This window comes from Equus przewalskii, chromosome 12 (assembly GCF_037783145.1).
Source record: "Equus przewalskii isolate Varuska chromosome 12, EquPr2, whole genome shotgun sequence".
NCBI classification, from domain to species: domain Eukaryota; kingdom Metazoa; phylum Chordata; class Mammalia; order Perissodactyla; family Equidae; genus Equus; species Equus przewalskii.
Genome location: NC_091842.1, coordinates 7,758,757 through 7,772,003, shown reverse-complemented (window position 1 = coordinate 7,772,003; position 13,247 = coordinate 7,758,757). Strand labels below are relative to the sequence as shown.

The 13,247-nt window shown below is 56.4% G+C and overlaps 2 protein-coding genes across 4 annotated transcripts in view; one reads left to right on the top strand and one right to left on the bottom strand.

Moving 5' to 3' along the window:
- LOC103561889 (olfactory receptor 2AE1-like) overlaps window positions 1–13,247 on the top strand; it is a 122,124-nt gene that overhangs the window by 31,007 nt on the left and 77,870 nt on the right. The gene's annotated exons all lie outside the window — the stretch shown is intronic.
- Window positions 1,114–2,530, bottom strand: LOC139074842 (skin secretory protein xP2-like). The gene is made up of 2 exons (XM_070567635.1): window positions 2,267–2,530; window positions 1,114–1,798 (listed from the first exon to the last, which is right to left on the bottom strand). Exons 1-2 carry the CDS (start codon window positions 2,396–2,398, stop codon window positions 1,142–1,144), a joined length of 789 nt encoding a protein of 262 aa, XP_070423736.1. The 5' UTR covers window positions 2,399–2,530; the 3' UTR covers window positions 1,114–1,141.

The following is a 13,247-nucleotide window of genomic DNA, read 5'->3' as shown; positions in this document are numbered from 1 at the left end:
TTTCATAGATGTCTGTCTCCCTGTTGATGTCACATATCCGTGTTCTGACGGATGGGCCGCATGGGTCCCATTGCCTCTCCATGAACCTGAGTTGTGTTCCCAGCTCCCAGCCATTGCAACCAGTGCTGTCATGACTACTCTTGAAAAGATATCTTGGGAACCTTGGGCAAGACCTCCTGTGGGCCACACTCCTGGCATTGGCACTGCCAGCAAAGGTGGGGTCCTGGGGAACTTGGAAGGGTCCTGCAGGCTATTCTCCCAGAGAGCAGTGCCCTTTCCCCTGCTCTCTAGGGATCTGCGGGGGCCTCTGCTTCCCCAAATTCTCACCAGGGCTGGTCGCAACCAGACCAGAAACCTGGCAGTCTGCTGGTGACCAATGCCGTCTCCATGGTGTTTACGTTTGCACGTGTCCTCTAGGGGAGGTCGAGCATCTCTGACATATGCCGTCCCTATGTCCCTATGTATCGCCTCTCGGGGGAATTGCATGTGTTTACTCTCTGTGCCTTGAAAACAACGACTTTCGGGAGTTCTTTGGTCCAGAGGGAGGTTGCACCTTTCTCTCACCTTGGTTTAGGAGGAATGCTTTCGAGGTTCTGGTTTGTCTTTCCAGCTGTCTCCCTTTTTCTTGTTTGTGTTTTGGCCACAGGAAGAACCAGGCACTTCCTGTGTGGCTTGTGGCTCTGGTGTCCCCCTTAGAAGAGCGGTCTGTAGCCTGACATAATGCACATGTTTACTAAAAGGGCTTCATTTGAAGCATCTAATCCATAAGCCATTGGGACTTTCCTATCAGCTGGGAAAAATGCTATTCAAGTAGAAAGAGAAATGAAAAATCGATCAGTGCTTCTGAAAATATGGAAGCAGACTAGGATGGCCACCTATTGCATGACACCGCTTATCGGATACATCCAGAAAAGATTGACCAAAACCTGCCAGAACACAGAATAGGCGTTGTCAGGGAGCGAAGGAGGAATGAGGCATGAGCGCTTTGGGAAAAGGCTTCCCTTGTGGTGAAGGGAATGTCCAGCAAGCGGACAGTGGTGGGGATGGAGACAGAGCATTCATGGGACTGTGTAACAGCAGGAATGTTACACTTGAAAAGGAGAAAATGCAGAGTTCTTTTTAAAATATAAATAAATTTATTTTACAATTTACATAAAGACCAAAAAAAGACAAGAAAACGAGCAACATAAACGGCTACACGGACATACAGGGGAAGCAGGGAGAGGAAGGGAGGTCGTGGTGAGGGAGCAGGTGGAAGGGATGGGTCAGGAGCTGGGGATGAAGGGGGTTGGAGAGTGAGCTCTCCTGGGGACAATGCTGGGGCCTGAGCGGGCTCCAGGGCTCCAGGAGGCTCTGGAGCAGGAGATGGCTCTCCCTGCTCCCTGGCGACCACTTCAGCCTGCCCCGGGGCACTGGCAGGAGCCGGAGCAGGGGATGGCTCTCCCTGCTCCCTGGCGACCACTTCAGCCTGACCCGGGGCACTGGCAGGAGCCGGAGCAGGGGATGGCTCTCCCTGCTCCGCTGGTTCCATGAGAGTCGGCTGCATGGCTCCTGCCCGAGCCTGAGGGGGGGCTGGCTCTCCCTGCTCCCGTCCTGGGGCGCCGCTTGTCTCCTGCCCTTGTGCAGGAGCTGCTGGATGTGACTGTGCTCCCCGCACACGGGCTGGGGCCTGTGCTGGCTCTGATCCTTGTGCAACAGTCCCTGAGGACGGCAGCCTTTTCCCCACGCCTGCCGCTACGCTGTTCCTGCCCAGCTTCTCCTCCCTCGGGGAGCTGGACTCCGTGTCCCGAGTGGACCTCTGCAAAGACAGTGACCAACAGTCAGCCCAGAAGCATCAGAGCCCTGCTCAGCTGCCCCTGCTCTTTCTTCTGCCCTCTGCGCCTAATGCTCCCACATCAGGCACACCCTGTGTCTGCGCAGAATTCTCCCCGGGATGAAACAGATAGACCTCAGGGGCTCGGGAGAAACCTCGGGCAGACGGTGCTGCCCGGCACTCCACGCCCCACCCGATCAGCCATGAGCTGGGGTGGGAATGGGCCCGGCCCACCAGGCTTCTAACCCCTCATCAGCCTGCTCCTCCTCGCGGTGGTCCACTCACACAAACCACCCTTCCACACACACACACACACACACACACATGCACACACACACTAACACACACACACACACACACACACACACCCAGGGAGGGGAGGTAGGGCTGTCCAAGTGGGACCACAGTGGTGGCCTGGCCTGGATTGGCCCACCCCGGGCGTCCCTGTGTTACCTCTGTGTCCCTCCGCACGAACGTCCAGAGACGTCTCGAGCGGGACAGGAGCCCGCCTTTGCGTCCAGGGCGCTCCTTGCGGGCTCTGCTGAGGCTGCGGCCCCGGCAGATAGGCAGACAGCAGAGAAACATGCTGCTCCTTCTAGACGAGTGCTAGACGAGTGAGCTGTTGGGGGCTGTCTCTAGGAGCTGGGTGCCTAGAGACCAGGGTTCCAACTTCTCTTGGGCCCAGTGAGGTCACTGCGTGGGGTCCCTTCCCTAGGCTTCCTGCTCACACGAGACCTCCCTAAGGACCCCCTGGGCCGCTGACGGCTCACCCTCCATCCCAACACCACGGCCATCCACACTTGCACCAACACGACCCATCCCACCGCCCCCGAGGAGGCCTGGCTCGAGTCAGAAGCCAGCGTTGGGGACGCAGAGCTGGTCAGACCTGGCTCCTCCTTCTTGCCAGTGATGTCCCCCTGGACAGCCATGTGCCTCTCAGGGCCTCCCCATGCCCCCATCTGTGCAGTGCGGGTCGTTCTAGTACCTACTTGCTAAGGGTGTCTTCAGGTGTCTAGACCTATCAACCCCTCTAGCGCCTGTCAACCCATGGGCCGCTACCCCGTGGAGCTCCTGCCCAGACTTAGCATGGGAAGGGTTCCCCAAAGGCTGGGCGGGACAGACAAGACAACTCCAACAGACCTGGGGCTGCTCTGGCATCTGGGAAAGGCACTGCCCCTCCTGCCTGTTTCCCAGTGTCCCCAGGGAGCGTTGTCATGAAATGCTGTTCAGACATCATCTCCCTCTGGCTCACAACCTTCCGGGGCCTCCTGTTAGGTTCAGACTCAGGTCCAACGGCCTCCTGTCCGCCTCTGTGCGTGGGAGACCCCAGAATGGCTCCCAGTGTTCCCACCCCCTAGCCACACATCTTATGTGATCCGGCCTCCTCGCGGGGAAGGAACTGGGTTCCAACCAGTAGAATATGGCAAAGGGACGGGATGTCCCTTCCAAGACGGAGTTCAGGACATGTCTGTGGCTTCTGCCTGCCGCCCTCTCTCCTGTGTTCATTCTCTCTCCATCTCTCTCTCTCTCTCTCTCTCTCTCTGTCTCTCTCTGTCTCTCTGCGTCTCTCTGGGCCTCTGTGTCTCTCTGTGGGGCTGTGTCATTTTCTGTCTCTCTCAGTCTCTCCCGGTCTCTGTTTCTCTGTCTCTTTCTCTCTCCATTTCCGTCTCTTCTTCTTTGTCTCTCTGTCTCTCCTCTCTGGCTTTCTGTCTGTGTCTCTCTCGGTGTTTCTCTCTGTCTCTCTGATCCGTTGTTCAGGAGAAGCAAGACGAGATATTAGGAGCTGCGCTTGGTGGCCCTCGTGCAAAGAGCTAGCAGAGGGTCCCGGCTCCCAGACGGAAAAGACTCCCAAATCCATCCAAATGGCGTCCTGCCGATAGTCGGGCAGTGGTGTCCGAGACAGCCCCCGCCCCTCTAGCCTCCGTTGAGCCTGCAGCCTCAGCCTCCCGGGAGACCTGGAGGCAGAGGTTCCTAGCAGAGCTGAGCCTGGATCCTGGGAGAGAAACGAGGAGGTGGTGCCTGTTTGTTCTCACGAGTACTAAGTCAGGGTCGTGCTCACACCCAGCCTAGACAGCTAGGAGCTCCTTCCAGGCCTGAGTCTGGCCCTGCCCTCCTCCCCTCCAGCCTCCTCTCCTCCCCAGCTCTCTGCAGCCACTCTAGCTCCTTTCTCACCTCCTCTCGGCCAGATTCCCTTGCGCCTCCGAGTGTCTGGCCCTCGGAGCTTCCCTTGGCACACTGCTCCCGGCTGTGTGCAGGGCTGGCTCCTCGTGTCCTTCTGCTCGTGGCACCAATGTCCGCTCAGAGGACTTTCGACCCACCTCAGGGCTGCAGGCCCTCCCTCCAGCACCCTGCTTCATTGCCCTCTAGCACCTGCGTGTCTTTTCCACATGGATTTGCTTTCCTCACTTGGTCCCTTCCCCTCACAGTCGGTGAGCTCCTGGAGGCCACGGGCCGCGTGAGGGCTTTCAGAACCGCCCCCAGGCTCACAGCGCGCCTTCACAGAGTGAGTGCAGGGCCCACAGCAGCTGAAAGAAGGGGATGATCTCAGAGGGCCTTCCACCTCTGAGCAGCTCCCATCGTGGCCATGGATGCCAATCACGAAAGGTACCTGTTGCTTTGGCTGGGGGAACGCCCAGAATGACCGCTGAGTGTGCCTTCCCTCTTCCAGTTACTCCTCTGAGCACGAGTGGCCACCAAACCCCTGGTGGTCAGGCCCAGCATTGCAGCAACAAGCAGGACAGTGGGAGAGAAAAGACACACCTTTGTTCGGGGCCTGGAGGCAGCGGTTCCACCAGGGCCCAGGGCGCAAAGGAGAAGGCCGTGCAGGCTCCGGGGGTGATGTGAGGGACCTGCGAAGCCTCTCTTGCTCCCTCTCTCCCTGCACTGGCCGCGGCATGTGCACTTTCCCCACGAGGCCTCCTCACCGCAGCCAGGGCACTGACTCTACTCCACGTCCAAATGAGGACCCCGAGGCTCCAACAAGGATGGCCTCGGTCCTGCTCTCCAGAGGAGGGGTCCTGTGCTCTGCCACGTTCTGCAGTAGCCAGGTGCCCAGCCCACCTACAGCTCAGGCTGCCCTCTGCCCAGAAAGGCCTCGAGGGACTAGAAGGCCCTGTCCAAGGCCTCGGAGAACAGTGGGTCATGGATGGACAACTGAGATCTATAGACTCTTCTACAAGCTTGTGGGGTCCTTGGAGTCACTCCTCTAGGCTCCTCAATTGACGGAGAAGTAACCTCAGGCCTTCTATCCACTAGCCCCTTCCACACTGGGGGCGGGGACAGGGGGGGTGTCACATCCTCCATCCAGGTGCCCAGAGTGGTGGACACAGGACCCCAGACCTTGTCAGGCATCTCTCCTCCTCATGCTGCAGACCTGGGCATGTTCCTAGGGGACTGGAAACCCCTGGGCCGAGGCAGAGCCACCTCCAACCTCTTTCTTCTTTGCGGCTGTCACCTCCTCAGTGTGCACTCCCCTCCTGACCCCCACCCTGGGCAGGCAGAGTGTGTTTGAGTGTGAGAGTGAGTGTGCGCCCAGGTGCGGATGCCCAAAGGAAAGGGCCCCCAATGGGAGGGCGTGGACAGAGGTCCCCCAGGATCTTAGGGGTTCTCCTTCCCAAGGCCAATCTCCTGGGACGCTAGAGCTGGCCCAGGGGCCTGGAAGCCTCGCTTCTCCTCTGGACTCTGCCCACCTCGCGGGCCCAGGGCCAGTCCCTGTTTCCCCTGGCCTCAGCTTCCCAACTGTCCCGTGAGGGTTGCGCAGGAACGGCATCAGCCCTGCTCAGCACGAACACAGCCCTGGGCTCCTGCCCCCTGGGGTGTGACGGGGCCGCCCTCAGGGGCTCCCTGGCCTCTCTCCCTCGGGGCAGCCGGGCCTCCTGTACCCGTCCAGGCATACAGAGCAGCCCTGCCGGCAGCATACGTGGGTGTCCCCGCCCCCAGCACGCATGTGGGCCACAAGAGGCTCCTCACACGGCGGCTTTCGATAAGTGCTTCTGAAAATATGGAAGCAGACTAGGATGGCCACCTATTGCATGACACCGCTTATCACATACATCCAGAAAAGATTGACCACAACCTGCCAGAACACACATTATGGGTTGTCAGGCAGTGAGGGAGGAACGGGGGATGAGCGCTTTGGGAACAGGCTTCCCTTGTGGTGAAGGGAATGTTCAGCAAGTGGACAGTGGTGATGGAGGCCGAGCATTGGGACTGTACTTAACGCTCAGGAATTGTACAATTGAAAAGGAGAAAATGCAGAGTTCTTAAAATATAAATAAATTTATTTTACAATTTACATAAACACCAAAAAAAGACAAGAAAACGAGAAACATAAACGGCTACACAGACATACAGGTTAAGGAGCGAGAGGAAGGGAGGTTGTGGTGAGGGAGAAGGTGGAAGGGATGGGTCAGGAGCTGGGGATGACGGGGGTTGGAGAGGGAGCTCTCCCGGGGACAATGCTGGGGCCTGAGCAGGCTCCAGGGCTCCAGGAGGATCTGGAGCAGGGGATGGCTCTCCCTGCTCCCTGGCGACAGCTTCAGCCTGCCCCAGGGCACTGGCAGGAGCCAGAGCAGGGGATGGCTCTCCCTGCTCAGCTGGTTCCATGAGAGCCGGCTGCATGGCTCCTGCCGGAGCCTGAGGAGGGGCTGGCTCTCCCTGCTCCCGTCCTGGGGCGCCGCTTCTCTCCTGCCCTTGTGCAGGAGCTGCTGGATGTGATTGTGCTCCCCGCACACGGGCTGGGTCCTGTGCTGGCTCTGATCCTTGTCCAACAGTCCCTGAGGACGCCAGCCTTTTCCCCACGCCTGCCGCTACGCTGTTCCTGCCCAGCTTCTCCTCCCTCGGGGAGCTGGACTCCGTGTCCCGAGTGGACCTCTGCAAAGACAGTGACCAACAGTCAGCCCAGAAGCATCAGAGCCCTGCTCAGCTGCCCCTGCTCTTTCTTCTGCCCTCTGCGCCTAATGCTCCCAGATCAGGCACCACCCTGTGTCTGCGCAGAATTCTCCCCGGGATGAAACAGATAGACCTCAGGGGCTCGGGAGAAACCTCGGGCAGACGGTGCTGCCTGGCACTCCACGTCCCACCCGATCAGCCATGAGCTGGGGTGGGAATGGGACCCGCCCACCAGGCTTCTAACCCCTCATCAGCCTGCTCCTCCTCGCGGTGGTCCACTCACACAAACCACCCTTCCATATACACACACACACACACACGCACACACACACTAACACACACCCCAGGGAGGGGACGTAGGGCTGTCCAAGTGGGACCACAGTGGTGGCCTGGCCTGGATTGGCCCACCCTGTCCGTCCCCGTGTTACCTTTGTGTCCCTCCGCTTAAATGTCCTGAGATGTCTCGAGCGGGACGGGAGCCCGTATCTGCATCCTGGGTGCTCCTTGCGGGCTCTGCTGAGGCTGCGGCCCCGGCACATGGGAAGACAACAGGAAATCATGGTGCTCCTTCTAGACAACTGCTAGATGACTGAGCTGTTGGGGGCTGTCTCTAGGAGCTGGGAACTTAATGCTCAGGAATTGTACAATTTAAAAGGAGAAAACACAGATTTCTTAAAATATAAATCCATAAATCTATTTCAAGGTGACACAAACACCACAACAAGACAAGAAAACGAAAATTATAAATGGCTACACAGATATACAGGTTAAGGTGGGAGACGAAGGGAGGTTGTGGTGAGGAAGAAGGTGGAAGGGATGGGTCAGGAGCTGGGGATGATGGGGGTTGGAGAGTGAGCTCTCCCGAGGACGGGGCTGGGGCCTGAGCAGGCTCCAGGATTCCAGGAGGATGTGGAGCAGGGGATTGCTGTCCATGGTCTCCAGCTGTGGCTTCAGCTGGCTCGCCAGCCCCAGCAGGAGGCAGATCAGTAGATGGCTCTTTCTGGACCGTGGCTGGGGCTTCAGCAGTCTCCCAGGCACAGGGAGAATCTGGAGCAGGGGATGGCTCTCCCTCTTCCCTGGCTGCGACTTCAGCTTGCTCCTGGGCCCTGGCAGGAGCTGGAGCAGGGCATGGCTCTCCCTGTTCCATGGCTGAGTCTTCAGCCAGGCCAGAGTCCCAGCAGGAGCCGGAGCAGGGGATGGCTCTCCCAGCTCCTGGGCCCTGTCTTCAGCTGGCTCCACAGCCCTAGCAGGAGCTGAAAAGTCAAAGCCCGTGTCTTTCCAGTGCTGGCAGTCCCCAACTCCCTCCCCCAAGCTCTGCTCACAAAGCCAACCTGTGGCTGTGACAGCAGTGCCCGGCTGCCCCCTGCCCTGGATTACAATGGGCACAGATATATTGGGGGGTTTCCTGCCAACCTCTGCCCAGTGTCCACTCACAGAGTGGCATCAAAACTTCCTCAGTCCAAGGACTGGCGTGCTCTGCTCTCATCTGCGAGCTCCCCAAGGTCCCCTCTCTTAGCTGGGGCTGGGAAGGACCCTACATGTCCCCACATCCAGACCCAGTGGCTCAGAAAGGTGGCCCAAGATGGCCATGGGGTCCTAAAGGTCAGCCTGGGAGATGCTGCCAGGAGGGTCCTGTGGTAGGTGGGCAAGTTTCTCTTGGTGCCATCAGCTTGGGGTGGGGGCCACGACTTTCCTGTCTCTCCAGAGCCTTCTCTGCTGACCTCCATGGCTTCCTCTGTCACCTCACAGGGGATGAGCCCACCAGACCCCATTTCCTTGTGGACACCACACTGGTCACCGAGGCCATGCTGCCCGGTGGGGAGGCCACAGTTGGCATCTCTGAGTTCCCCGGCTCCCTCTCTTCCACCAGAGGCCTGTGGCCTGAAGAGGGTGGGAGGGGAGCCTGCTGGTGCTTGGGGGGCTCTGGAACCCCTGAATCTTGAGAGTTGAGGTGTGCACACCTCTCCAGCTTGGATGAGTGCCTGGGCGGAGGGCAGTGGCATGGGCAGCACCTCTTGGGGGACTTGGGAGACCCCCGTGGAGGATGGAGATGCAGAGCCAGTCCCGCCCAACTCTCTGTGGGTGAGGACTGGGGCTGAGGGAGAAGGAGGTTTGTAGTGAACCAGGGGAGCCCATGCCGAGGGTGGAGCCAGAGCAGACATTTCTAATTGGAGTGAGGGAAGCGGTGCCCAGGGCTCCCCCTGTCCCTGCCTCTCCCCTCCTTGGCTTTCACCACTCTGGACTGTACAGGGATGGGGTGGGCGAGGGGCGAGGGGTGGGGGTAGTGTAGACGGTTTGAGCTTTTCTCACCAGGGAGAGGCACAGAGGCAAAGACACAAGCTCAGAGCCAAGGTGGCGGCTCCCGGCGCCCACTCACCCCGCCTCCCAGCAGCCTGGCCCAGGAACCCTGTTTCCCTCCCTGTGCCGCCTGCCTCCCCACCCTGAGCCCAGAGACCCTCAGCCCCCATGGGGCATCTTCCTCAGGCCTCCCTGAGCCACGGCTGCCCTCAGGGTCCGCCTTTGCCTGCAGCCTGGAGGAAACGTGGTAATGGGCTCTTGGGCCTGAACATGGGATCAAGGGTCACCCAAGATGGCAGCGCCCAGCATGGGATTTCTCTGACGTTTTCTTCATGTCACACAAGGGACCTGAGCTCCACGTGGGCAGGAAACATATTGGGTTTTGATCCCTGGTGAAGTTACAGTGCTGGGCACACAAGCAGGGAATAGAGGCCACTGGCTGAGTGATTAAAAGAATGAATTCCTACCTGAACGAATGAACGGATGAGGAACAAGTGAAGGCCTGAATGAATGAATGACTGGATGAATGAGTGAGTGAGTGAGGCCATGAGTGAATGAGTGGATGAATAAGCCAGTGAACGGAAACACAGACGCCGCGATGCAAATGGGAGGAGGCTCTATTTCTTGTCCTGGGGCCTCTGCCCAGCTCAAGGGCCCAGCCAGTCCCTGCCGCTCCTGGCCTCCGTTTCCCCACTGTCCCCTGAGGGGCGGGTGGTGGGGCTGCAGCAGCACAGCTTGGCGTGGCCATGGCCGGGCTCTCCCCGCGGGCTGTGGCGGGGATGCGCTCGGAGCCGCACGGCCTCCCTCCAGCGGCAGACATGGGCGGACCCCAAGGTCGGCAGGGCTCGCTTCCTGGCCCTGTGCACACGGCCAGAGAAAGCGCGTGCCCGTGACCGCCCGCTGCGCGCATGTGCACCGCCAATGGCGCCCAAGGGCTGCTCCCAAGGGTCTTGTCCCGCCTTCTGCTCCATGGCCAGGTTGGGTGGGGCGTGCGGAGAGGTCCTGGGTCCCAGGGGCCAGGCTGTGGGCGCGGCGAGGGGAGCAGAGAGAGGTGGCCCGTTCCCCCAGAAGCCTCGGCCCCGCGTCCCGGGCCAGCCGGCGCCCAGAGGCCGGCAGAAGAGGCTCCGGGGCTGGAGAGAAGGCCTCTGAGCCCGGAGACCCGCCTGTGGTTCGCCCTGTGGGCCGGACGCAGGGGACAGGGGCCCTTTGCTCCGTGTCCCGGTCCTTTATCACCGAGGGCTGTTCGTCGGCGTCTGCAGGGACAGCAGGAGACCTCCGTCACCTCGATGAAGGACACGGCCCTGGCCTGGTGAGCCCACAGGTGAGAGAGCTGCTGCCCGCCACCAAAGGCGGCACCATGCTGCCACCCCTGTGTCCGGCCCTGTCTGGACCCCTGAGGGAGGGACAGGGACCTGGTGGCAGGAGCACACCTGTCGCGAATGTGGATGCTACCTGGCCGAGGAGACCAATGTGTCTCTGCTCATTTGTGATGAGTTGATGCGTTTACTGTGGGGGACTATAGGGACGAAGGGGTCAGGACTCAAGTCGTTTGGTTCAAATGTCCGTGGGGATAAACTGAAAATGGCAACTCGCCCTAGAGTTTTCTCCTGTCCAGTAGACTGTTTCCTTTCTGCGTTGGGGAAAGAACAAAAATGATGGTATATTTTACCCTTTGCAAAAATAAAGCACCAACCTTTGTTTCTTTAAAATGATGTAAAAAGTTACTGGTATCCTTCAAGTTTTGTTTGGGGGTCACTTGATGGTAAACAGGCAGCTTTCTTCGAAAATGTCTTGTTCTAATGATCAGGCCACTCCTGGCACAGGGAGCAGAGATTTTCATGTCTCGCCAGGTTGAAAGGCCCTGGGCTAGCTGTCAGAGACACTACCAGCGTGTCCTTGGAGCCTCCCTGTGTCTCAGTTTCCTCATCTGTAACATCGGGCTTGGCTGGAGGGCCTAAGTGGTTTCCAGAAGTTCCTGCAGCTCTGACAGCTGATGCCTTAAGGTACCAAATGTTCCTGAAGACATGAAACAGGAGACAAAAATAGTTTTTTCCCCTTGAGGGTCTAAACTGGTAAACAGACAGACGAGAGAGGCCGAGCTCTCAGATGAGTGGTTCCAGTGAAACTCGCTCACAGCCTGTGTGTCATGGAAAGTTCCCATTTCCATGCTCACTGCACAGGTCCTGCTCCTTCTGTCTCACCAGAGTTCATCGATGCCCTTGGGCACTTTCATTCATCTTTCAGCAGGATCTGTGTTCACCCTCGTGGGTCCCTGACTATCACACCAATGAGTCAATAATGTTCACTTGTTCCAAGTCCTGTTGTTTAAAATCCCATCTCCAGCTCTGTTCTGGGCAAGTTTCTAAGGAAACCTCCGTGTCTTGGAGTGATTGAATTAGAGAGAATGTTACAGCATATGCACTCTCGTTTTCTCCCTTTCGGTGTGTTTCCCACATGGAATAGCTGCTTTGAAAATCAAAAGATAAAATTTCCACTCTGTCCTCTGCCAGCTACCCTCTTGCCTAGAGAGACACCATAAGCTGCACCTGCTTTCCCTTGGGAAGATCGAGGCATAAATTCAAGGCAAAATTTCTTTAGTGTGAAGGCTAGGGTTAGGGCTGCTCCCGCCCATGCTGCTGGCTGGAGCAAGTCTGCACCCCATTCCTGACACCAGCATCCCCCATCCTTTCCTTCTGAGGATGTCTTTGCCCATTTCCCTGGGGGTGGGCTTTGTGGGGCTGTGACCCACATCCTTTGGATTGGTTGGGACTCAGCTGTAGCCAGTGCCTCGTGCTACTTATCGTGGGACAAAGACACATCACAAAGTTAAAAGAAAATTGCTCTTCTTTTTCTTTTTTGAAACAGCTTTGTTGACATATAACTGCCATGCCGTGTAATCCACCCATTTTCAGTGTACGATTCAGTGGTTTGTGGGATATTCACAGAGCTGTGCAACCATCCCCACAATAGTAGAACATGTTCATCCCCTCGAAATGAGACCCTGTACCCATGAGCAGTCACTCTCCATTCTCCCATCCCCATGGCCCTAGGCAACCCCTCAACTACTCTTGTCTCTCTCTGTCTATTTTGGACATTTCATATACACGGAATAATACAATACAGGTCCTTTGATGGCTCCTTTAATGTAGGATGTTTCAAAGTTCATCCGCATTTATAACACATGTCAGTAATTGATTCTCTTTTATGCCAAATAATATTCTGTTGTCTGGATATACCATGTTTTGTTTATCCACTAACCAGTGGAGGGGTATTTGGGTTGTTTCCAACTTTTGGCTCTTGTGAATCCTAACGCTATGAACATTCGTGTTCAAACTTTTCATATGTTTCCATTTCTCTTGGGTACATACCTGGGAGTGGAATTGTGGCGTCGTATGGAAACTGCGTCTAGATTTTGAAGAGCTGCCGGGCTGTTTTCCAAAGGGCTGCACCATGTTTTATTTCAAGCCAGCAACGTATGAGGATTCGAATTTCTGCCCATCCTTGTCGACACTTCTTACTATCTACCTTTTAAATTACCACCGTCCTAGTGGATGGGCAGTGATATCTTGATTGTGGCTTTGATTTGCTTTTCCCTTCTGAATAAGGATCTTGAGCATTTTGCCTGTGCTTTTCGGCCTCTTGTGTATCTTCTTTGGAGAAATGTCTGTTTAGCTCCTTTACCCATTTTTAAGTTGAGTTATTAGTTTCTTTATTATTATTTATTTATTTATTTTTAATTCTTTATGTTTTTATTTATATTTATTGAGTTAATGATAGGTTACAATCTTGTGAAATTTCAGTTGTACATTATTGTTTATCATTCGTGTTGTAGGTGCACCACTTCACCCTTTGTGCCCACCCCCCACCCCACCTTTCCCCTGGTAGCCACTAATCTGTTCTCTTTGTCCATCTTTTTAAATTCCTCATATGAGTGGAGTCATACAGAGATTATCCTCCTCTAACTGGCTTATTTCACTTAACATAATTCCCTCAAGGTCCATCCATGTTATTGCAAATGGAATGATTTTGTTCTGCTTTGCAGCTGAGTAGTATTCCATTGTATATATATATACCACATCTTCTTTATCCAATCATCTGTTGATGGGCACTTAGGTTGCTTCCATGTCTTGGCTATTGTAAATAATGCTGCAATGAACATTGGGGTGCATAGGACTTTGGAATTGCTGACTTCAAGCTCTTTGGATAGATACCCAGTAGTGGGATGGCTGGATCGTATGGTAGTTCT